The 26,716-nt window shown below is 41.4% G+C and overlaps 1 protein-coding gene across 1 annotated transcript in view; it reads right to left on the reverse strand.

Moving 5' to 3' along the window:
- Positions 1-26,716, reverse strand: part of NTSR1 (neurotensin receptor 1) — a 167,947-nt gene that overhangs the window by 10,947 nt on the left and 130,284 nt on the right. Inside the window, exon 2 of the mRNA XM_087959214.1 lies at positions 4,861-5,062. Coding sequence (XP_087815340.1) covers positions 4,861-5,062 — 202 coding nt within the window. The remainder of the gene's footprint in view (positions 1-4,860; positions 5,063-26,716) is intronic.

Genomic DNA, 26,716 nt, shown 5'->3' on the forward strand with positions numbered 1-26,716 from the left:
AATGGTATTGGGTCTACTGCTTGAGCAAGGGGTTGGACTAGAAAACCTCCAAGGTCCCTTCCAGCTTCTATTCTATTTTCTATTTATTTTCTATTTTCTATTCATTACATAGGCTGTGTATATATGTTTACTTCTCTTCTGCATGTTTCCATCATACATTAAATAAATAATGTGTGCACCCAAGCAGTCTGATCCATTGCAGAAATCGTTCCAATGCCTCACCGCCTTAAAATGAGACCGTTGCTCATGACGTATGGATGATTTAAAGGATTAGCTTTGCAGTGTTCACCCAGTGAAAATAAAATTTCAGCTGCATTTTACAACACATAAGACCTCCAAGATCCTTTCCCACTCGATTCTGATTCTGATGCGGAGAAGATGTTTTGAGAACGCTGAGGTGCTAGACCAGGGGTGTCCAACCTTGGCAACTTTAAGACTTGTGGACTTCAACTCCCAGAATTCCTCAGCCAGCTTTGCTGGCTGAGGAATTCTGGGAGTTGAAGTCCACAAGTCTTAAAGTTGCCAAGGTTGGACACCCCTGTGCTAGACAGATAGTAGTTCACACTCAGGGCATGACAGCCTTGGAACCTGGCAACAACCCGCTGGGAAGAAGACGGTCTCATCTCTGAAGACAGTCCCCCTCCCTAATTCTCAAGTGAACAGCATAAACATTAAAATCCCAAGCATGGCATCCCCCACCCCGTGTAGCATAATGGCAGGACACTGTTGGAAGAATTATCCTTCTGGGTTCAGTTCCAAGTGGGGAAGAAAGACAGTGGAACCATGGAGGCTGTTTGGAAAGATGATTTAATGGTGGACCGGATCACATGGCTTGGAGCTCCAAAGAAGGAAGGGATGATCACATGCTTTAAGATGTTGGGTGAAGGAAAAGAAGGGAGGGCTGAGATGCTGAGAGTCCTCTGTTGGGATTTGAATTTGAGTCTTGGGTTCTGATTGGTTGTCAGACTCCCCTGGGGCCATGCAGGGGCAACTCCAGAAATATTTCACAAGAAGAGTTCTCCACTCCTCTACTCGTTGTAGAATACCTTATGCCACCAGACTTGAAATTCTAGAACTAGAAAACCTTGAACTACGCCCTTCTGTCTGACTTAAGCATGGTATATAAAATCATACATTGCAATGTCCTACCTGTCAATGAATACTTCAGCTTCAACCATAACAACACAAGAGCACACAATAGATACAAACTCAAAGTTAACCGCACCAAACTTGATTGCAGGAAATACGACTTCAGCAATAGAGTGGTCAATGTCTGGAATACTCTACCCGACTCTGTAGTTTCTTCCCCAAACCCCAAAAACTTTAACCTTAGACTGTCTACTATTGACCTCACCCCTTTCCTAAGAGGTCTGTAGGGGCGTGCATAAGCGCACCAACGTGCCTACCGTCCCTGTCCTATTGTTTCTCTTATTATTCTTTTATTTTTCTTATATGTACCCATTTCATGTATTCACAACTATGTATACACTTATACTTATTATCTTGTAAACAATTGGCAAATCAAATAAATAAAATAAATAAATAAATAAACTCTGTAGGCTGTCCTGAGTGCCAGGCTTGGTTGAGCCTTGCTGGATGATGATGATGTAATGAAAGGGCTTTGGGTAATTCCTATTATAGCTCGACCTGGAGATCTTTGTTATGTAGGCCTTAATGGCCTACCTGTTAACAAAGGTGGGGGTGAACTTCTGCTTCTGAGGTGAGTTTCTGCTTCTAGTTTCTACCAGTGGTGGAATTCAAATGTTTTTACTACAGGTTATGTGGGCGTGTTCTGGTGGGTGTGGCTTGGTGGGTGTGGCTTGGTGGGCATGGCAGAGGAAGAATATTGAAAAAACCCCATTCCCTCCTCACTCCAGGGGGAAGATTACTGCAAAATCCTCCCTCCCCACCCCAATAACCTGCTTTCCAGCTCCGTTCTCCTGGGCAGGGCAACAAAAGAAGACCCAGCCGATCAGCTGGGACTCGGGAGGCAGAGAATAGATGGGGGCAGGGCCAGTCAGAGGGGGTATTTGTCGGTTCTCCGAACTACTCAAAATTTCCACTACCAGTTCTCCAGAACTGATCAGAACCTGCTGAATACCACCTCTGGTTTCGACTCTTTTTAAGGGAAATGTTCTGCCTTTTTAATATTTCCTAGGATATTTTATTTTTCTAGGAGAGGGATTTTTGCTAACTTCCTACAACACAATAGAGCATGATGGTGGACCTGACACTGGATATAAGTGCCAAATTGGGGCAAAACGGTGGTCAAAAGCTGTCACGTGATTACAGGATGCTGCAAACAGCCGTAAACGTAGTCATGTTGGCTGAGAGCCCAAAATTTGATTATGTAAGTGCAGAGGGGACCCAACCATTGAAATTTCAATTCCAGGTTATAAATTCTCTTTCTTGGGGCCATTGTAACTTTGGTTGCTAAGCAAGCGATCATAAGCTGAGGACTACCTGTATAACAGAGGTTTAGTGTTTAGATCAGTGTTTGATTTCTGCATGCAATTCCAACATATATTATGATTTCCGTGACAGACAAAGGAGTAGCTCTCTCTGTAAAACCAACTGAATTTTATAACAATGGCTAAATTTTGGATCAGGATGGAGAAATGATGAAATGACGTTGTTCAACCTAATCTTGGTTTTTGCATTTGTTATTATGGTCTTTCATATTTTTCTTCTCTTCAGAACACAGAACAGGATGGCTTGGAAGAAGGCTTTTTTTCTGCTTATTTATGGCCACTGATATTATTAGGCACAATAATTTATATTTTATTCACTCATCTATCTAGCCATGTCTTGGTAAATGAGTAATCAATTAACAGGGTCTTTCTGTTAATTTGTAATATTCTATGCAATCCCTGCTATTAACACTTCGTAATTAGAGGAAGCCGGGCCATTGGCTGTATCTTAAATGAATTTGCAGATCAAGAAAGAGTGGTAGTTCAAAGGAGAGCAAGAATTCTTTGTCCTTGGATGCATTATTTGGACAATACTGTGCAGGCAGTACTGAAAATTATGTCATTGCCTTTTTCTTTTAGGTATCTTAACATAATTTCATTAATAAATTAATACGTGGTTAGATTCCATTTTTTAAAAATGAATCTGCATCTCTTTGAGTTTTATGATTATTTGCTTAGAAAATGTGTGTATACTCTATTGGAAAATGAATGCAAACGATGTATTTTTGGGAAAAATACATATACAGTTCATGATTGCAGTTTGTAGAAAAAAATCCATATGGATTGTTATGCCTTTTAAAAAACCAAATGGTGATCTATCTATTATCTATCTATCTATCTATCTATCTATCTATCTATCTATCTATCTATCTATCTATCTATCTATCTATCTAATCTCTATATCTCTATCTACCATCTATCATCTCTCTTTCTCCCTCTCTCCCCCTCCCCCTCTCTCTCTCTTACACATACACACACACACACACACACACACACACACACACACCTGTCTGTTTGTCTGTCTGTCTGTCTGTCTGTCTGATCTATCATTCTTTTCTTATGTGCTAATTCAAGATACAGCCAATGGCACAGCTTCCTCTAGTTACAAAATGTTGATGGCAGGGATTGCATGGAATATCACAAATGAACATACATATAAACACGCATACATATACATTGTATATTTATTTAAACGAGTATTTGTATATCAGTGATTGCATGACTTCTGTAGATGCCATATGCTAAATAACAACAACAATAACAATAACTGCCAAAAAACCTGCGCTAATTGGAACATCGTACATTTTAAGAAGATACTTGGTTGATAACTAGGATGCTGGCAGCAACCCGTATCAACCATCAGCGCCAGTCAGTGATATTTGTGATACATTTTTAAATGTTCAATTGATCAAACATTTAGTTTCATGTTTAATGAATAAAAGAGATAACAACAACAATAATAATTTTTAAATGTTCAGTTGACTTTTTCATGTTTAATGAATAAAAGAATAATACTAGTAATAATAATAAATAAATCCACCTCTGCCTATCACAGGTCCTTGGTGAGGACTCGATTGGTAGACAGAAATGCCAAACTCACTCTGAATATCTGGCTGACTGTGGGACGATAAATAATAATATAGTTTCCAGAACCCCTTATCATCTTTGTTGTTCTTTCTAGGGTTTTGACATCTTTTTTGTATCATGCTGACACAGTGGGATCCAAGGATGACCTCTTGAGAAGGAAGGGCTCAACACTGCCCCTTTCAGGACATTATGGATTGCCACAAACAGACATCAAGCACTACATGGACCCAACCCAACTGGTTCAAATATCTCCCAGGTAGTTGGGAGTATTAGACGTTCCTTCTCTGGAAGTAAAAATACTCTCAACTTATAAAACATTCCTATACTTGTTTCTAAGTTGCCATTAGAAAGAGGAGGGAGAGGGAAGACTGGAGAAGTATACAGAAAATGAACTTAGAAACACATTCCAACCTTATCTTTAAAAAGATTGTAGCTAAGCTACCGGAGCTTTTGCCAGCGAAAATCTTTAATTGGAGAATGTGATGGATGACCCCTAGCCCATATAGTGCTTAATTGGAGAAACTGATTTATGGCACACCTGGGGGTGAGGGGGATGGTGGTCACAGGTGACTGTAATTACATATGCCAGAATTGGCTTCATATAGGTCATGCCAGTATGTCGCTCCAAATGAATTCTTTAAAGTTTTTTGAAGTTTGGCTCGAGAATCATGCTTTCATTAGGGTGATTGCTGGAATCCTGACAAATACATCATTTCCAAGCCACAGGGGCAGGATGTCAGCCATATGGATAAACTGAATGTCAGAGAAGAGGAAGGTGGCCTCAAACCAGAGGGGTACGTACGTAGAACTCGGACTCCGTGCTTCAAGGTTTGAACACGGCCAGGTTCCATGGACATGCTAAGCATGGTCTGCTGTCCTCCAATTGTGCACACTTGGTGTTCTTGGGCCGCTTGCTTGAACATGATGATAAGTTGGTTGGCAATGATGGTGTTGAGGATGGAGATAACCGCCATTGGGAAAACGAAGGAGATGAAGACGTTGACCTGGATGGGACAGGAAGAGAGGAAATAGAGAAATCTTGTTAGCATCTAAAAGGGGAGAGAAGAGATTAGAGATTTGGGTGCTGGTGGGATCCATTCTTTCCAGTAAAAATGCGATCACAGGTGGTCTCGACTTACAATCATTTATTTATTTATGACCATTCAAAGATACAATGACGGTAGGAGATGACCAGGCTGAGCTTGAGGGAAGGAACTGGCCTTCGGTTCCTGAAAAAAGGGGGAGAGGGAACCTCTTAACAATATTTTTGTGTTACAGCAACCACCACCTGGTTTACCAGCTCCTTCCAAAGAAGGGGAGGTGAATTCCTTTGAGACGGCCTACCTTCTGCCTTTGCCAAGTTCCTATAAGGACTTAGACTTTGAAGACAGAAAGCAGGAAGGGGAAAGCAGCACAGAAGAACCCAAGGAAGAGGAAGGGGTCCAAGACGGAAGGAAGGGTGATCTAGAAGATGACCAGGCTGAGCTGGAGGATGGGGTCAAATGCATCACCAGTCTCCAATCCCTTTGCACCCACAAGAGATCTAAATCGGGCCCACCTATTGACTCTTATATACCTGCCAATTTGCTTGGACCATCCAGATTCTTTGTCATATTAGAACTGGAAGGGACCCTGCTTAGGCAGGAAACCCTATATCATTTCAGACCAAGCGTTGTCCAGTCTCTTTGTAAAAACTTCCAGTGTTGGAGCATTCACAACTTCTGGAGACAAGTTGTTCCATTGATTAATTGTTCTGACTGTCAGGAAATTTCTTCTTAGTTCTAGGTTGTTTATCTCCTTGATTAGTTCCCATCTGTTGCTTCTTATCCTGCCCTCAGGTGCTTTGACTCCCTCTTCTTTGTGGCAGCCCCTGAGATATTGGAAGATTGCTATCATTTCACTCCTAGTCCTTCTTTTCATCAAACTAGACATACCCAATTCCTGACACTGTTCTTTATATGTTTAAACCTCCAGTCCCCTAATAATCTTTGTTGCTTTTCTCTGCCCTCTTTCTAGAACAGGGGTCTCCAACCTTGGCAACTTTTAAGACTTGTAGACTTCAACTCCCAGATTTCCTCAGCCAGCAAAGTTGGAAGCACATTCCAACTTATCTTAGAAAAGATTGTAGCTGAGCTACTGGAGCTTTTGCTCATGAAAACCTTTAATTGGAGAACATGATGGATGACACCTAGCCCATGTAGTGCTTAATTGGAGAAACTGATTTATGGCACACCCAGGGGCGAGGGGGTGACTATAGTTACGTATGCCAGAATCAGCTTCATACAGGTCATGCCAGTATGTCGCTCCTAATGAATTCTTTGAAGTTTTTTGAAGTTTGGCTCAAGAATCATTATTTAATCAGAGCGATTGCTGGAACCCTGACACAGGAGAATGGAGCTGGAAAGCAGGTTAGTGGGAATTCTGGGAATTAAAGTCGACAAGTCTTAAAGTTGCCAATGTTGGAGACCCCTGTTCTAGAGTTTCAACATCTTTTTTACATCATGGCGACCAAAACTGGATGCAGTATTCCAAGTGTGGCCTTACCAAGGCATTATAAAGCGGTATGAACACTTCATGTGATCTTGATTCTATCCCTCTGTTCATGCAGAGGAATATGAACAGTCATAAGTCACTTTTTTCAGTGCCGTTGTAACTTCAAATGGTCACTAAATGAAATGTGGTAACTGGAGGACTACCTGTATTTTATTCCCAGGGTAGGATCACATAGTTTGGCTGATCTTCAAAAACTAAGCAGGCTTGGAATGTGCTAGAACACGAATGAGAGACCACTAGGTGATTTGTAGACTACAGATAGTTTAAGAAGTCAAAGAAACTCTGTGATGAAAACAGTGGCCCATCACTTCCATGTGGTTGCTCGGAAATGAGATGAATATGTCTATGAATTCACAGGGAAATGACAAAAATTCATTTCTGCTTTCTGTTAAAATGTTCTCCTCCCAAGTAGTTTCTAGAGCCCCAAATCTTTGTCAGAACTCACTGCATCGAACACATAAATAAATAAACAGACCACAGAAAAGCACAGCTATTAAATCAGTAAAACTTTACAATAAAACCCTGCAACATAATAAATGGCACCATAAAACTGTACAGTAGAATCATAAAATAATATATGATTGATTTGAAAGCCTAGGGAAACATAAATCTTTTCCACTTGCTGTCCTGCTTCTTGGGCAGCTGCTGAAATCTTGGAATGTCACCAATGCTCAATGTAAGGAAACTTACAATAAAACGATATAATTAAATCACTGAGATGCTACAGTAAAGCAGGACAACAAAATACCACAATAAAACTCTTCAAGAAGCAAGTGAAGTTGAAAGTCTTTTCCCCTTGCTGTCCAGTATCACAAGTGGGTATCACTGACTAGCTAATGGAGGCCCAAAAGATTATATCCCAGCTCTGTTGACATCTGTTGTGGGAATGAATTTATTTAATATTTAATTCATTTTTGTCCCACCTTTATTACTTTGTAAGGTGGTGAACATGCGTAATGATAACTAATATTTCTTCTTCCTCCTATTTTCCACACAACAATCCAACAATTTGGAATTGGGTATATCTAGTTTAATGAAAAGGACTAGGGGGGTGATATGATGTGTTCCAATATTTGACAGGCTGTCACAAAGAAGATGGGTTCAATCTATTCTCCAAAGCACCCAAAGGCAGGACAAGAAGCAATGGATGGAAACCAACCAGGAGAGAAGCAACCTGGAATTCAGGAGAAATTTCTTGATAGTTAGAACAATTAATCAGTGAAACGGCTTGTCTCTAGGAGTTGTGAATGCTCCAACATCAACACTGGAAATTTTTAGAAGAGACTGGACAATCATTTGTCTGAAATGCTATAGGGCTTCCTGCCTGAGCAGGGGGTTGGACTAGAAGACCTTCAAGGTCCCTTCCACCTCTGTTATTCTGTATTGTTATTCTGTGAGGTCAGTTCAGTTGAGGGAGATGGACTGACTCCCTTAGCTTTCATGCCTAAAGTGGAACTAGAACTCACCGTCTCCTGGTGATTGGCCCAAAGTCACCTGACTGGCTTTCAGGCCAGTCAGTTCTACACTTAAAGAGAGTGTAGAACTCACGGTTTCCCAGTTTCGAGCTTGGTGCCTTCAGTTGTCAGTCTGTCCCAAGCTTCTGGTTCTAACATGCCTAGTGTTGTGGTTAGCCGGCAGCAGATGCGGACAGCTGAGGAGAGTGAGGACTCAGATGAGGGGACAGGACCATTAGGGAATGGACTGCTGCCTTCAGAAATTGTGGGGGCTGGCAGTAGTGATGAGGAGGTTCCCGAGGAGCCTTTGCCAAGTGCGTGTGCACACAGGATTCCTTGGAGGAAAGAGCAGCTACAACAGCATGGGTGACTCAAGAGTAAGGCTGCAAGGTAATGGCCCCTCCTTCAAGAAGATAAAAGCCAGCTGTGAAAGGAACTTTGCAGAAGGCAAAGACGTTTTGAAACTCCAGCTTCGTGGACATTCCAGTATCCTGAGTTTGTATTTAAAGATTCTTGTATTGCAAATTATTACTTGTCTGTTATCTTTTGGCAAGTCTTGCACAGTTTGGCAAGGCTTGTGCTTATCACAGCTAATTATTTTGCAGAAACATTACAAGGTTTCTGTTCTATTTGGCTTGTGTTTGATTTGTTGGAAAAGGCCGTGGGTCAGAACACCTAGCGGTGCCAGTTTGATCCGGGTTAGGCCCTACCAGTAGCTGAAAAAAGTCACCAGGATCCATAGCTGACATATCTCAGGAGCCAGAGAGAGGGGAACTAAACTCAGGCAAAAATGAGGGAAGGTAATGACTTCATCATAAAAAATAGAAGAAGAAAAAATTAAGCTACATCCAAGCAATGATTTTGGTCTCTAAAACTCCTCCTCGCACTGAATGTTCTTGGAAGGTTCTTGAGTTGGACTAAATTCACAGTAAAATTAAATATTTCACTAGGCTTGCTCCTGTAGCAGAGGGAGGGTGAAGGATTCCTATTGCCACCCCAGACAAATTCATACAATAATGATAATGGAAATGTTCATTGCTAAATTGAATGTCGATCGGGGTGGAATTCAAAAGTTCTCTGCTTGGTTGCTGGGTGGGTGTGGCCATGGTAGGCGTGGCCTACAAGAACTTCCGGGAGGGTCGTTTTTCGCCTTCCCCAGAGTCTGGAGCAGAGGTGGTATTCAGCAGGTTCTGACCAGTTCTGGAGAACCGGTACCGGAAATTTTGAGTGGTTCAGAGAACCAGCAAATACCACCTCTGACTGGAGATTTTACAGTATCCTTCCCCTACCACGCCCACCAAGCCACACCCACAGAACCGGTAGTAAAAAAATTTGAAACCCACCACTAGTCCGGAGGCTTCCCTCGGGCCTCTGGGACAGTGAAAATGGCCTCTCCCGGGCTCTGGAGGCTCTCCAGAAGCTGGAAACATGCCCGTTTCCGGACTTCCAGAACTTCCAGGAAGGCCGTTTTCCACTCTCCCAGAGCCTCCGCACGGAACCTGCACTTACCTGCATCCAAAATGGGTTGTGTGGAGACTCCTGGGAGGGGAGGACCGGGGTGAGCGGGGCCAGCCGGTCGGTTCAACTATCAATTCGGTGAACCAGATGTAAATTTAACATCTGGTTTGCCCAAACCAGCCCAAACCGGCTGAATCCCACCCCTGATGTCAATGCATCTACCTGTTGTGATGTCTACCCCAATGAAAAACCTGGTTGTTGTCCCAAACTTTGGGAGACAGTTTGTAGAACCTTATAGGTTTTGTTAGTGTGGGTTCTTCAGATGCACAGCATTTTTTTTGTTATCTTGTTCTTGTTTTTCTTTCCTGTTTTGACTTAGCTTGCTGTAAGCCTCCCAGAATAATTTTGGAGTTGTGAGCTTCTATGTCTCAGCCATACATAAATAAATATACTTTATCTGGATAGGGAATTATTTATACCAAGTAACAAAGTATAGTTGAATCCAGGGATGGAGAAATCTTTTGACCACAGGGGTAACTTTGAGATGCTCTCATGGCATCTAACCGTGCCAAGGTAGAAATGCCCAGGTTCACAATGCTCATTTACCAAAGGAAAAATTGGTGAATGTTTCCACTCTCCAACATTCTCCTGGGATGCTTCCTATAACAAGTTCTAAGAATGTCCTGGAGCTAAGAGGCATTCTTGAAAATAAAATTAAAAAGCCAGAAACTCAGGCTTTATGGCATTTATATTTTTGTTGCTTTTTAGAACGAATAAATAAAGTTCATTTCAATTCAAGACAGCTGAGGATTTCATAGACACATCAGTTGAGGGTATATAGGCATCAAGATAAAATTATAAGAGCAAAATTAACAGAACAGAATAAAGGAGTTAGAAGGGACCTTGGAGGTCTTCTAATCCAACCTCCTGCTAGGGCAGGAAACCCTACAGCATTTCAGACAAATGGTTTTCCAATCTCTTCTTAAAAGCCCCCAGTGATGGAGAATTCACAACTTCTGGAGGCAAGCTATTCCATTAATTCAGGGGTCTTCAAACCTGACAGCTTTAAGACTTGTGGACTTCAACTCCCAGAATTCCTCCTCCAGTCATGTTGAGCTCAGGATTTGTGGGAGTTGAAGTCCACAAGTCTTAAACTTGCCAAGTTTGAAGACCCTTGCATTAATCAATTGTTCTCACTGTCAGGAAATTCCTCCTTAGTTCTAGGTTGGATCTCTCCTTGATTAGTTTCCATCCATTTCTTCTTGTCCTGCCTCCAGGTGCTTTGGAGAATAGCCTGATCCCCACTTCTTTGTGCAAATCCCTCAAATATTGGAAGACTGTTCTCATGTCACCCCAAGTCCTTCTTTTCCTTAAACTAGACATACCCAATTCCAGCAACTGTTCTTTATGTTTTAGCCTCCAATCCCCTAATCCCCTTTGTTGCCCTTCTCTGCATTTTAAAAATGTTTTAAAATGACTCAGATGTCACCAGTTTGATTTTTCCACCCCAAATCTTGAAGTTTTGGACTGCAGCAGGCCTCAAATCTAATTGGATTTGTGATCTCAGAAATTGCAGGTGTTTCTAATCCATTTCTTAAAAGTCTTTAATAAGGGCCTTAAAGATATCACTTAAAGGGGTCTTATAGATGTCATGGTGGGAGACTCTACATTGGCAACCCACCTGCTCTGAAAGTGATCTAGTGAAAATTTTAAAGGAAAAGATCTGATCTTATATTGGCCATCTTTAAAGATGCTTATTCTTCATTCTGCCTTGATTGCTTTTTAATCTTGTTCAGGAGTTACCGAAACAAAATAACAGAACAGAATAACAGCACTACAGAAAAACAGAGTTGACAGGGATCTTGGAGGTCAAATGTATTAGAAAAGAAACCAACCAAAGTACAAAAAACCCAACCAAAGTACAAAGAACTTCACAGATGACTCTGAACCAATCAAACTACTTTGCTTCCTGCAAAGGTTTCATCATCTTGGCCTGACTTTTATACCTTATGGGAGGGGCAATCACCTCACAGCCTTACTCCCGAGTTGCCCCTTTTGTTTCAGCTGCTCTCGCCTTCTAGCAGCTCTGCACACATGCACACTGGGAACAGGCTCTCCTGGGTCCTCTGCCTCGCTGCTGCCAGACTCCAAAGGCTCCAGAAGCAGCACCCCACTCCCAGAAGGTCCTGGCCCCATCTGTGCATCAGATGCAGGACCCCTGTCCGAGTCCTGTCCAGACTCCCGGACTGATCCCCATTCTTCCCCACTGTCCGATTCCGCTGCCGTCTGCACTGGCTGCCGGCGAACCACAACAAACCAGTTGTACAAGTAGTCCTTGACCTACAAGCACAGTTGAGCAGTGGTGGGATTCAGCCAGTTTGCACCACTTCGGGGAAACCAATTGTTAAGTTTCTGAGCAGTTTGGTGAACTGGTTTTGAAAGAAATCATTAGGGTAGAGAACGGGTTGTTAAATTATTTGAATCCCACTACTGCAGTTGAGCCCAACATTTTCATTGCTATACAACATAGTTGTTCAGTGAGTTTTGCTCCATTTTATTACCTTTCCTTACCACAGTTGTTAAGTGAATCTTTGCAGTTGTTACGCTAGTAACACAGCTGCAAAGTGAGTCTGGTTTTCCCATTGTCTTTGCTTGTCGGAAGGTGGTAAAAGTTGATCACATGAGCTCAGGACACTGCAATTGTCATAAGTATGAATCAGTTGCCATGTTTCCAAATTCTGATCACCATATCATGGGGGGTTGCTTCAATGGTTTTTGTCAGTGTTCCAACTAATCAACTCCAAACCAAGGAACTCCGAGACAAGCATTTCCTTGAAGTTCCATTTTATTAGAGTTGTCATATTGGCACATCTGGGAAAATCCGAATCTAAAAGTTCCAGGTTTTCCCTTCCCAAAAGAAAATCAAAGATCCATCCCTTGCATCCCTCAGTCCATCACATGGTCCAATCAAATCTTCATCCCCACTGGAGACATCCCTCCAGTCACTCCCCTCCAGGTGCAGGGCAACATGTCCTTGACTCTCTGAGAAAGAATGTTGTTGTGTCTAATCTTCTACCTCAACAATGAAATTCCCCCTCCCAAATTCCCAGGCACTGAAAGTGGCAGACTGGAAGCTTCCAAGTAAAAAAATGGCTTCCAAGGCTGACAAGTTGTAAGCGTGAAAAACTATGATCAGTCACTTTTTTCAGTGCTGTTGTAACTTTGCTTATCAAAAGGTCGCAAAAGGTCACCTAATCAGAGAAATGGTAATCTTTCTCACCCATATCATCCAAACACTGCAAAAATCAACCTACACATTTTTCCCCCGAGCAAGTAAATGAAGCCGTCTCACCAAGAACTTCATAAATTATTCTTCAGAACTTAACAACAGCTCTAGTTGCGGAAAAGAATGCAGTATATCCATCTTTAAAGGAGGAAAAAAATGATCAAAGCTGGGAGATTGACAAAAATGTCACAACTGTATTTTGTTTGCCTGAAAGATGACAGCCTCCAGTTTGAGAGTTCTTGCAGTAATAGTGTTCCTTATTGTCAGGAGGAGGAAAAAATCGTTTGAAGCTTGACCCATAGAAAAGTTTTATAAGACTTCGACATTTAAAAAGACTGTACTTTTTCTCCATTTTCCAAAGGTAGGGGAAGCAGGAAAAAAAGAAAGAAAAATAAGTAATTCTTGACAAGAGTACAAGCAGGCCTAGAAAAGCTTATCGATTGGTTGGTTGATTACGCGCCATCAACTTGGTGTCAGCTCTTGGAGGATGGATGGATAGAAAGCTAGCTAGGATAGATAGATAGATAGATTATAGATAGATGGAGAGGTAGACAGATTAATACACCAATACATAGACACATTTATTTATTTATTTATTTATTTATTTATTTATTTATTTATTTATTTATTTATTTATTTATTTGATTTGCCAATTGTTTACAAGATAATAAGTATAAGTGCATACATAGTTGTGAATACATGAAATGGGTATATATAAGAAAAATAAAAGAAACAATAGGACAGGGATGGTAGGCACGTTGGTGCGCTTATGCACGCCCCCTACAGACCTCTTAGGAAAGGGGTGAGGTCAATAGTAGACAGTCTAAGGTTAAAGTTTTTGGGGTTTGGGGAAGAAACTACAGAGTCGGGTAGAGTATTCCAGACATTGTCCACTCTATTGCTGAAGTCGTATTTCCTGCAATCAAGTTTGGTGCGGTTAACTTTGAGTTTGTATCTCTTGTGTGCTCTTGTGTTGTTATGGTTGAAGCTGAGGTATTCATTGACAGGTAGGACATTGCAATGTATGATTTTATATACCATGCTTAAATCAGACCGAAGACGGCGTAATTCAAGGTTTTCTAGTTCTAGAATTTCAAGTCTGATATGATAGATAGATAGATAGATCAAGTCTGACATGATAGATAGATAGATGATAGATAGATAGATAGATAGATAGATAGAAAGATGATAGACAGACAGATAGATAGAGCTAGATCAATAGATAGGTGGATAGAAAGACAGTGATAGATAGATCGATATAGCCAGACAGTCAGTTTTAGTCCTGCCATAGGTATGAAAACTGGCTGGGTGCTTGGAATCAATCACCAGGAGATGGGGAGTTCTAGTCCCGCCTTAGGCATGGAAGCTGGCTGGGTGACTTTGGGTCAATCCGTTGGGCCAATTACCAGGAGACAGTGAGTTCTAGTCCTGCCTTAGACATGAAAGCCAGTCCTTCCCTCTCAGTCCAACCTTCCTCACAGGGTTGTTGCTGTGGGAAAAATAGGAGGTTGAGGAGAAATAGGAGCATTATGAACAGTGGTGGGATTGGAATAACTTAACAACCAGTTCTCTGGCTGGATAGGCATGGCCAGTTGGTCATGTGACTGGGTGGATGACATCACTCATCACACCCAGCCCTGCCTCCTGACCACTCGCTTCAAAGGCAGAGGTAGGATTCAACTGGTTGTGGCTAATTCCACCTCTGGCTGGCCCCACCCCTACTGCTTTTTTGGCCTGATTTTTGGCCATCTTTGGGCGTTTTCAGGCTGTTTTTTGGGCTGTTTTCAGGCCATTTTGGGGGCCCTTTTTAGCCTGAAAAACAGTCCAAAATGGCCTGAAAAATGGCACAGAAAACAGGCCAAAAAGAAGCGGGGGGGTCAGCCAGTGGGCGGATTTACTGGTTTACCGAACTGTGCAGAATCTTAACTACTGGTTCGCTTGAACCGGTGCGAACTGGCAGCAGCCCACCTCTGATTATGATCTTGAGTTATTTATAAAAACAATAAAGTTGAGATTAAATTTTTTTACAAACAAACAAAAAGTAAGGCAGAATTTTACAATATTCGTAATTTCTGAGTCACAGCTACTGGTTCACTCTTCTTTTTTTATTTACTAATCTCAGCTACCTATAACTCAATTTATTGCACCTTGTCTAAAAAAGCTGCTTTAAAAAAAAAGATTTAATGACAGGTTTCAGGACTGAGTGATTTAATTACTTCATGCCCTGGAAGATTAGCATTGATCAAATTAGCGTAGTGGTTATAAAAATCTAGTGTTTATAAAATCCAACACATATTTTGGACAGGGAGGTAGGATGAGGTTTGGAACCCAAAGGGATGAAATTGGGATTAAATCTAATAGAACATACCTTGGCATCAAATACAGTCAAAATCTCTTCCATGCAGGCTCATTTGACTCATAAATCTGCAGTGCAATTTTAAACTGTTTTGAAACTAATTTAAATAACCTTAATCCAATTACTTTGGAATATAATTTAAACAGTTGCTAAAATCCATGTCACACAATCCTTCTAGAGATTGACTGCTAAAAATTATCAAAGTTTGAGACCAGTACCCAATAAAATATTTGGGATCTGCTTTTTGGTGTTTAACAATCAGTAAATATAAAAAAAAATCAATAAACTCTGCCTGTATATCCATTCAGACCCCTCCAGCAAAATTTCTCTTTGATCTTAGCACCTGAAATTTTGTCTCAGTGCATTAATGTTCTCCAAATTGCTCTGCTTTGCTTAAAAAAATTGTTCACCTCACAAATAGGTTTCTAAGGATTTGTTGCAATAGGACATATGAATTTGTGTGCATCACTTCCACTTACTTTTATTGGTTTTTGATCCCAAATTCTTTGTATCCCATTTCTTAAGAAATCCATGGATATAGATACATGCCCCAAAGCCTCACGTACCCCATCCAATGGAGAAACTACAGCAAGGAGGGAGACTTTGATGTGTCTTGTAAAAAAAAAAACCAACAACCTTAAGTTTCAACCCTGGACTTTTAAATGTTTTGCTTAGTAACAAAAAAAATTAGGCTCAATTGTGGTTGTATATTGAGGACTATCTGTACATTGCAGACTCAATATCAATTAAAAGATACTCCTTTGGTCCTTTTAGCTGCCAGCAGAAAGGGAGTGGAGGAAAACAGTGCATTCCTCAAGTGCCTCAGATAATCGCCTTGGCAGCCCAAAGTTGTGGTGGGAAAGACTATTACTGGAAAGCATCATTGATGACTCTTGGCTATGGATGTGTCCCATTAGAGAATTTACATCCATGGGATGGGGGAAAGACCAGGGTCAAAGAGGAAATGAATGATGTATTTTAGTGTCGGCTGCATCCAGCTAACACCAACATGGCCACTTCTAATAAATCAATTTTTTTTAAACTCTGATTTGAATGAGGGTGGATTTGTTGGACCCCTGGCACATATTTATTCTACCTTCATCTACTACTCCAAGATCTTTTCCACGGGCATCATGACCAACCCATTAACATAGTATTCCAGGACAGTGCATTTCTTCTAAGTTACTAAATGAAGAATTTTACATTGTCTGTATGAAATTAATACCATTTCTCCCACTTTTCAAGTTTGCTTCAATTTTTTATTTTTGCCTTCTAGGGTAGTAACCAACCTCCCTCCCTCTCTTCTTGCTTTCCTGCCTGGTTTCCTTCCTTCCTGCCTGCCTTCCTTCCTTTCTGCCTGCCCTGCCTAGTTGGATAATGAAACATATGGAAGAAAACAACCAAGGTCAGAGAACATCAAGGACCCCTCCTCCTCCTCCTCCTCCTCCTCCTCCTCCTCCTCCTCCTCCTCCTCCTCCTCCTCTCCTTGTTCCCCTTGTAAGAGCCAAAAGCATCTTTAAATTGCCATCCACCAAATCATCTGGTATTTCATTTATTATTTCACTTTTTTCATTTTCTGTTTAATGCAACCATTTCAAAACTGGTATTGTTATTTATGAAGAAATAATATTCAGCCAAATTAGTAACGAGAGTGCCACTGAAACCAGTGAAGAAATAATGAGCCACACTGGCAGATTTAAATACCATTAATTTCAGAATGGCTCTGCCAGAATAGCATCCCATGAATTCTAGAAACCAGAAAAGCTGCATACAACTCTATTAAATCAATCCCATCCACCTTATATTTTACAGCATAGTCCAATAAAGAACTGTTCATGTCTTGACAGGTGTAATAGGTTATTTTATTAAAACCTCACAATATTTCACGTTTTTTAGCTCTTTGGGCAGCTTAAATCTTATTGACAACTGCTTACTCCTCTGTGTTCTCTAAGCTTTAAAATACATCAGTGGTTAGATGAATAGCATTTTTCTCATGATGGAAAAGAATTAAGTAAGGGCTTCAGATATGCCGTAAACTGCAAGAGCAATTCCAGAATGTTTTATGGTCACGGCAGAGTCATGAAATGAACTGTAACATCACAGGAAAGAGGGCATTGAGGATGAATGACCACGGGACCTTCTGGAACATTTACAATATTGGGCCTCTTTATTGCATATCTCCCAAACTGTTAAACATGGGTAAACTATTTTAGAGGGCCCTTTTTCTGACCAAATCACCAAGGCCGCGCTGAAATATTTTCCTTCCGTGGCCTACTTTCAGGTTATAAACAACCAGACAATGAAAAACAGAACACATCAATTACCTCAGAATCAATCGGAAAACCCTTTGAAACATCCGTATGATATTAATCCATGGGCAAAAGGGGTGTGGCTTGCAGGAATCCCCTATTGAAACTTCTGTTAAAATTCATCAAACGGCATCTTTTTCTGCTACGAGTCTCCAGCCCTTGGCTTAAACAACTAGGTAGTTCCTTGTTTGGAGAAGTGAACAACGTGTTTGCTATTGGCAATCAGCCTACTGTGATATACACAGTACAATGCAGTGAGCCATGTGCAGATTTGTGCATTGGAGAAACAAAACAACCGTTTCACAAACGCATGGCACAGCATAGGGGAAACAAACACATCAAGACAAGATTTATCAGTCCATCTGCATCTGAAAGACTGAAGTCACACTTTTGAAGGCAGCAATAGTAGTGGTAACAGTAATATTACTGAATTACTACTAATACTAGTAGTAATACTCAATAGTGTATTAGTAAGAGTAATATTCAATTGTGTGAGAGGGAACTTGGAGTCCTAGGGGACAACCATTTATATATGAGCCAGCACTGTGCAGCAGCCAAAAAAGCCAACACAATTCTAGGCTACATAAACAGAGGTATAGAATCAAGATCACGAGAAGTGTTAACACCACTTTATAATGCCTTGGTAAGGCCACCCTTGGAATACTACATCCAGTTTTGGTTGCCACGATATAAACAAATATTGAAACTCTAGAAAGAGTGCAGAGAAGAGCAACAAAAATGATTAGGGGACTGGAGGCTAAAACAGCTGGGACTGGGTATGTCTAATCTGATGAAAAGAAGGACTAGGGATGACATGATAGCAGTCTTCTAATATCTTAAGGGCTGCCACAAAGAAGAGGGAGTCAAGCTATTCTCCAAAGCACTCGAGGGCAGGACAAGAAGCATCAGATGGAAATTAATCAAGGAGAGAAAGCAACCTAGAACCAAGGAGAAATTTCCTGACAAAACAATTAATCAGTGGAATGACTTGCCTCCAGAAGTTGTGAATGCTCCAACGAAGTTTTAAAAAGATGTTGGATAACCATATGTCTGAGGTGGTGTAGGGTTTCTGCCTAAGCAGAGGGTTGGACTAGAAGACCTCCAAGGTCCCTTCCAACTCTTCTATTCTATTCTATTCTATTCTATTCTATTCTATTCTATTCTATTCTATTCTATTCTATTCTATTCTAAACATTCTGGACAGAGAGAACTGCTGGTTTGAAAGAGAGGTCAAAGAGGCCATCTATATTAAAACTGAACAGCCCTCCCTCAACAGAAGGGGAGGAATATGACATCATCTATCTCCTTTCAACAGTTCTAAGAAGGCCCCACACTCATTTGCACCATTCAGGTGACCCCAAGGGCACAGATAAACCTCCAAGTGGCCTCAACAACTCTCAGAAAGAATGCTAACGACCAGATGACTGCTAGGAATATAAATCCTTCAATCGACCACCATTCAGTCACAACTGAAGAAGCTTCTTGGATGAGAAGCGGAATGTCTTCAAGGAAAAACCCAAGTCTGGCTGCCTTTTGAAAAACACTTTTGGGACAATCATGACCTGGATGACTGAGAATCTCCACAGACATTTAGGCCTACAGAGACCTGTGCAACAATCCCAGCATCTTATTGTTCGGAAATAATTGCCTATGTGGCCAAACATTTAGCCTGCTGAAACATTTAGTGGATGTGCTTAGCAGTCCACGGGGTGAATCCCAGTTGGGCTTTACTCATCGAAGTTAGGCGTACTAAATTTCCCTCCTCTCTTACGGTGGCTGCTAGCGAGCAAGACAAACTGTGCTACTATCTGATTCTTACCCTACGAGCGTGCTGAGGTTCACCGGAGCTGAAAAGCAATTCAGACACTTCGCTGCAAGTATGTGTGAGATGCAATTACTTCCCCGGGACACAAGTTATTGCTAGTCTTTATAAAATAACCAACCAGTAAACTTCCATTGCTTCTCCAGCCACCCACGTTCACCTATAACTCCGGTGCCAAGAAATTAGATAGCCTTTATTTTTACGGACAGAAAACCATTACTACTGCTTTTTTAATTCTGCAAACCAGAATTACATACCTTTTCCTCCCATTTCGTAAGAGCTATATAAATGAGACATGGTATTTGCCTACTGTTAAGAAAATTGAACAATACTATATTTCTCCCCCCCCCCCACTCCACGCACACTCCTTTTAGTTCAGTGGTTGGTTTTACTTTATTTTCTGAAATATCTTACTTTCCGGATCAGAGGGAACTAGCCCTTTATAATGCTCTTCTGGAAGATTGAAGGAAAATAACTACACGATTGCTTTTCATCAGAGTTAGTGTGCATCTAGCTCCCTCATTAAAAATAAATATTTTTCATCGATTCATAGAGCTGGAAAAGATCTCGAGGTCTTTTAGTCCAACCCTCTGCCCAAGGCAGGAATCCTTATACCATTCTGGAAAAATGGTTGCCTGTTTTTTCCCCCTTAAAAACATCTAATGATGGAGTCCCCAAAACTCCTGGATCACCTAAAGTATGAGATGGGCAGCCATATAAATTAGATATAGGATAGATAGATAGATAGATAGATAGATAGATAGATAGATAGATAGATAGATAGATAGATGATAGAGATAGATGGATAGATAGATACTGTCATGCCCTTGCTGGAGTCTGATTCTGAGGGGGAGATTGAGCAGCTGACAGGGAGTGGGAGTGTGGCTCTGGTGGCTGTGGAAGAAATGGGGGAAGGGCACAGTCCGGTTGGGCATTCAGAGGAAGACCCAGGGCCACCCCTTCTTCATCCTAGGGCATGCAGGGAGGAACGGATAAGGGAGCAACGTGGGTTATGGGGGAGAAAAAGGCCCTGATTCCCTTCATTAGCTGCAGCTGGGAAAACAGGATATAAAGGGTGTTTGCGCACATCACCTTGCTGGAAGCAAAGCGTGCATTATCTTTGTCGAGGCTTATCTGGGTTTTGGCATTCTCCCAACTGTGGGTGCTGCGTTATCCTTTGAATATGTGCTATTTATCATCCTGGCCTGCCATGTTAATTACTTCAGTGTGGATTGTGTTGGTTTTTTAATTTCTAATTATCTTTACTTTGGGTTCGGACTGCATTTCTGCCCTTCATGGATTGTTTTTTGGAGAGTTTGATATCTAGCCAAGGATAATTGGACGTTGGGCCAAGTTGGAAGCATTAAAGGTGACTTATAAAGGTGATTTAATGCATTATTCTACTTTGGTGACTTTGTAATTTTTGTGTCATGCCCTGGGTCATCACAGATACACCAATACATAGATATACAGACATGATAGATAGATAAATACACATAGATAAATATAGATCGATCGATCGAAGATAGATATGGATGGATGGATAGATAGATAGAGATAGGGATGGATGGATAGATAGGTAGATAGACAGATAGATGAATGGTAGATTAGAGACAGATGTAGTCTCATTTTCTGGTTTCTAAGTGCTAAACTCCAAGATTGGAGGAAGAGATAATTACTCACTCCAGGATGTAAAAAGGAGACATTGAGTTTTTTATAGTGGAAAATCCCATGTGTAAACTGTTTTTTGTAGTGTTTACAGCTTTCAAGGGGTGTTTAAAAGAAGCAAAAACAATGTCCTCAGAGAAGAATAACCATTTCACAGATGTAAAGGGTTCCCTTTGTACCAGCTGCGAAGGATTTTATTGGCAAGCAATCACAAAAAATGCACGAAAAAGGTATCAAAAATGATGTTGGTTTTTGGAGTGGGTTATTATTTGCTTTTTGTTCTTTCTGAAGTGAGGGATTTTTCACAGGACTGTAGAACTGGAGGTTATTTTCCTTTAGATGATCAAGTCCAACAAAAACCATATTAAACCATCACCGAGAGATGGTTCCAAGTCTCTCCTTTTATATCTACACTGAAGGGAAACCATCATTTTTTTAGGTCAGGTTTCTGCTGCTGGATTGTTCCTACAACTGAGATTTTTCCGCCCCTTCTAACATTCAATCAACATTTTCTTTATTGCACTTGAAATCCATAATTCCACTACATCATCCCCTGCATAGGCTTTAAGGTCGAATAACCATTGGGTTGCTGCAGCCATTATAATGTAGATATAGAATTGTATGTAATTTGGGGGCTTTGAAACATAGGAATGTGGTGGCTCAATGGCTAAGATGCTGAGCTTGTCGATCAGAAAAGTTGGCAGTGCGGCGCTTCAAATACCTAGTGCCGTGTAACGGAGTGAGCTCCCATTACTTGTCCCAGCTTCTGCCAACCTAGCAGTTCGAAAGCATGTAAAAAATGCAAGTAGAAAAATAGGGGCCCCTTTGGTGGGAAGATAACAGCGTTCCGTGTACCTTCGGAATTTAGTCATGCCGGCTACATGACCATGGAGACGTCTTTGGACAGCGCTGGCTCTTCTTTGGCTTTGTAATGGAGATGAGCGCCGCCTCCTAGAGCTGGAAACAATTCGCACGTATGTGCAAGGGGAACCTTTACCTTTATCTTTGAAACTTTGAACAGTCATTAAGTAATCCGTCATACCTTGAGGGCTACCTGTATGTAAGAATGTCAAGGGAAGGAAGAAATATCCTGAGCTGATCACTTTGTTTCAACATTCAAGAGGTTTTTTTAAAAAAAATCCCTGGGGGTAATTTTCCCGCTCTTTTGGTGGGACCAATTAAACTTCTTTTTAAACACATCCCTTTCCTGATCCTTGTCAAAGCATCTCAAGACTGTGTCAAAGCACTGTCTTTTTTGAGAAGCTAAGTAAACACTGACTGCAATTATTGAATCCTTTTGTTTAGAGAGGCAAGCTGATCGAAGCCCCCAAAGCAGACGGAATACAAAAACTCAGTTTAAGTTGTGGTGTCTTATGGATTCTTTCCTTTTGCAGCTTTTCTCCTTACTAATAAAAGAGAATATTTGGGGCTCAAGAGTTGAAACATGCATGCACAGTGATGATGTTACCTAGTGGGGTAATGAAATGTCTGCAAGAAAACAACCAATCTCAGAGAGCACCAAGGACCTCACAGTTACCCTCCTCCTCCTCCTCCTCCTCCTCCTCCTCCTCCTCCTCCTCCTCCTCCTCCTCCTCCTCCTCCTCCTCCTCCTCCTCCTCCCTCCTCCTCCTCCTCCTCCTCCTCCTCCTCCTCCTCCTCTTCTCTGCAAATCTCACTCCCTTCTAACACTGATGATGTTACCTAGTTTGGGTAATGAAACATCTGCAAGAAAACAATTAAGTTCAGAGAGCACCAAGGACCCCAAGGTCCTCCTTCCCCTCCCCCCTCCCCCTCCTCCTCTTCCTCCTCCTCTCTGCAAATCCCACTCCCTTCTAGCACTGATGATGTTACCTAGTGCAAGAAAACAACCAAGCCAAGGACCTCTCTTTCCCACTTAAGCAGTAGAACCTACTGAAGTATGGATTCGGTTACCATGGTGATGGAGGTGCCATTGGAGGACCTGAAAGATCAGGTTAGGGACAAATCAACAAGGAGAAAGTCTATTTATGAAGAGTTGGCAATGGCTCGATCTCCCATAATCAGTCAATCAAAATTATTGCCTGTCACCCTTCTGCAAATTTCCATAACAATTCCTTTTGGATATTTTGGGTAGCATTGTAAGCATATTTTATTACTGCAAGTCCTTTAAAAGTACTCTTTGTGGCATTGTTACTTTCTGTGACACATCTTCCCGTACCTCTGTAGCTTCCTTGCTGATCTACCCCTGCAAAAATCTCCTGCAAAGAATGCCTCCCATGTCCCTTAGTTTAGTGGAAAATTTCAGGAGAGTGATTCAGTCACTGCATCCAATTGAAGTAAGGCTAAAAGCAATGGTGAATATTGCCTCTATTGTCAGGGCCAGCTGTACTGTTTTACTCTGGCCACTTCTTTCAGACATACAGGAGCTGCCTGCCAGGAAGCTTAGTGGTCAGTCAAATGGAATCAACCATGTGTCAACCCTGCGGAACTAGCAGCAGAGTCGGACAACGGGGGGGAACAGGGGTCAATCATGGAAAACTCGGATGAGGGATCTGTGTCCGACACAGAGATGGGGCCAGGGTCATCTGAGAGTTATGTGCTGACTCAGAGCCTCCATAATCTGACATCAGCAAGGCAGAGGAACAGGGGAAGTCTGTTCCCAGTGTGCGCTTGTGCAGAGCTGCCAGAAGGCAAGAACAGTTAAGACAAAAGGGGCGTCTCAGGAGTAAGGCTTGGAGATGATTGGCCCCCTCCAATAAGCCACAAAGGAGGAGCAAAGGGACATGAGCCTTTGCAGGAAGCAACTTTGTTCGTTCTGGTCTGTTTAAACTCTGAAGCTCTGTGTTGACTTTGTGCTCCGTTTGGCCTTGTACAGCTAATTGGCAATTTAGTTGTTGGCAGCATTTCAAGGGTGATAAAGGTCAGTGCTTATCAGCCTTATCCCGAAAAAACTGTGGCAGACTTCTGTTGGACTATTCACGAACTCCTTGGGACTCATTACGGGCTGTGAATGAATATAATTCACAGCCTTTGAAATAAAAAGAGGGTTTTGGGGACTAAACGTGTGATTGTTACTGTCTCAAGAAGCCTTGGTCAGAACACCTCCTCCTTTTCTTTCTTCTAGCTGACATTCTCAGTTTACTGAAATGCTCTTTCTTCTCCTTTATTGCATCAAGCAAGCTGATTAATTTAGAGCTGGACTCTGCGGAGCTGTGGTTTAATATATTACAAGAAACCCAACTTAGTAAATCATGTAAATCAAGAGATGGTATTAAGTCAGAATAGGGTTGATTCATTTGAACATGACAAGGTGAGCCATCATTGGTTAGCCTCACATTGCAATAAACAAGGACATGCATTTGATTTTGCCACTACTACGGTTGTTGGCCGAGCAGGGACAAAAATAGCTAGAAAAATGAGACAAGCCCGGGGAATGAATCCCTTGCCAGTTAATAGGAGCACTGATTTAGGAGCTGAGGGCACAGCATAGCAGCACAAGGAAATAATTAACAACTTAATAGCCAGCCACCAACCCCCTAATTAAAAACTAAAAGTCACACACAACCAGGCACTGTATAAATGCAACATGTAGAACAGCCCACTGCACATATTTTGGAGATGATGGGCTCCAGCTTAAGCCCAAAAGCTTGGAAGAATAAGCCTGTGGTCCTGGTGACTGTCTCAGATTGGATGCTGCAACATTGTCCTGGGACATGTATATTTACCTTCATTCGTATAAGTGTCATAGTCCAGGATTCAGACTGACTTTGAAAAAACCCAGCTGAATCTGTAGAATGCCAGTCTCAGGAGATACCAAGCCAAGAGTCACTTGAGACTGCTCAAGTACAGGCACTGTCTGAGCAGCTGGAGCCGTCAGATGATGAGGCATGGGTTCAGTGAATAGAGCAGAAAGCAGAATAAAGACATTTGGTGAAGCTCCTTGCCAAGCAAGGGAGTGACTGACTCAAAGTTAATTGGCTGAAGCCTGATTCAAGAAGGAGCCCTCTAAATATAATTTAAGTGAATTAATAAATTAATTATAATTTAAGTTAAATATAATTATAAATATAATTTAAATCAAATATAATTTATGATTCAAGAAGGAGCTGATCTAAATATAGTACATAAAATCCTACGTTGCAATGTCCTACCTGCAAATGAATACTTCAGCGTCAACCACAACAATAGAAGAGCACACAATAGATACAAACTCAAGGTTAATTGCACCAAACTTGACTGCAGAAAATATGACTTCAGCAACAGAGTGGTCAATGTTTGGAATACTCTACCTGACTCTGTGGTTTCTTCCCCAAACCCCAAAAACTTTAACCTTAGACTGTCTACTATTGACCTCACCCCTTTCCTAAGAGGTCTGTAGGGGGGCGTGCATAAGCGCACCAATCGTGCCTACCGTTCCTGTCCTATTGTTTTTTTAATTTTTCTTATAAGTATCTATCTCATGTATTCAAAACTATATTTATTCTTGTACCTGTATCTTGTAAGCGATTGACAAATTAAATAAATACTAAAATACTAAAAAAATGTTCCTTTGCTGGAAGCAACCATCTGACCTCCTGCTCTGGTGTCTGGTTCCTGTGAATTCTGCTCATAAATCAGGAAACTCTGACATTTGGACTGTCTGACAAACCTGTGATGGCTCTCTGAACTTTGGACTGGATTTTGACTTCTCTCCTACGCATTTCTGTTGAAAGGAAAACTATGTAAACTTTTCTTTCTTGGAGACTCGGTTTTGATTTATATTCCTTTTCTTGTCTGCTGGTTATCTACTGCAGCTTTGAGTAAATTGCTATTCTCGCCTGGTAACCGTGTGGGTCTGAGTTTGAACAGTACAGGACATGTTAAAGACTGTCAAAATTACCCTTTCCTGACTGGATTATTTGTTAACTACCCCAACCTTCTAAGCTATGAAAAAAAAAAAAAAAATCTAACCAAGGAAGGATGCCAAGAAAGCTTTCTTTAGCATGCCAACGAGCCTGTTAGGTCTTTAATAGACTTGATTATCTATCTCTATCTAAGAGCAAAATCACGCATCATCACAAAATCTCCAGAACCGTAAAGGCTACAAACTTGAAATTTGGCAGGTATGTTCCTCTTGGCTTCTAGGTGCTCACTAAGAAAGGATTTTTTGAACTGACCATCAGACCATTAGTACTTTGTATATTATTATTAACACGCTGTGATGCTAAAGAGTTCTACTCCTCCTCCCCACCTGAAAAGAAATCTCTTCCAAAATGCAAAACACAAGCGGAGGAGAGGAGTTTCAGTTTCAGATTTAGTTTCACAGCACCAAGCAGCTTTAAGTACAGAACAGGTGAGCTAAACCATGCCCAGGCTCCTTGCTGGCTCCTTCTTGCTAACACAACAATACTGTTTCAGTTTCCAAACAGCCCTCAACTCTCTCACACACTGACAGGACGCTAGCCAGATGAATACCGATGGATGCTGGTAGGCAGAGGCAGAATCCCCCTCACTATTTTCCTCCCCAAAAACTAAGCCTGACCACATAGCGAAGCACGGGTATCGAGCTAGTATATTATATGAAGATAAACATCTGTGGCTAACCCACCTTAGTCTTGTGTGCATCAGGCTTGCCTCTCAATTTATTGGCCATGTTGTGTGGCAGTTGGGTTGGCTTTTTGATCATTATTTTTTTTTGCCTCAGAGTGAGGATCTATTTTTGTGTCCAGTTTCAAAAGCAGCACAATTCTCCTTAATAAGGAGATCTGTGTTGTCTAAAATTCTCAAGTAAAAT

The sequence above is a fragment of the Notechis scutatus genome, chromosome 3 (assembly GCF_049901735.1).
Source record: "Notechis scutatus isolate UNSWTSFEM ecotype Mainland chromosome 3, rNotScu1.2, whole genome shotgun sequence".
Taxonomy (NCBI): domain Eukaryota; kingdom Metazoa; phylum Chordata; class Lepidosauria; order Squamata; family Elapidae; genus Notechis; species Notechis scutatus.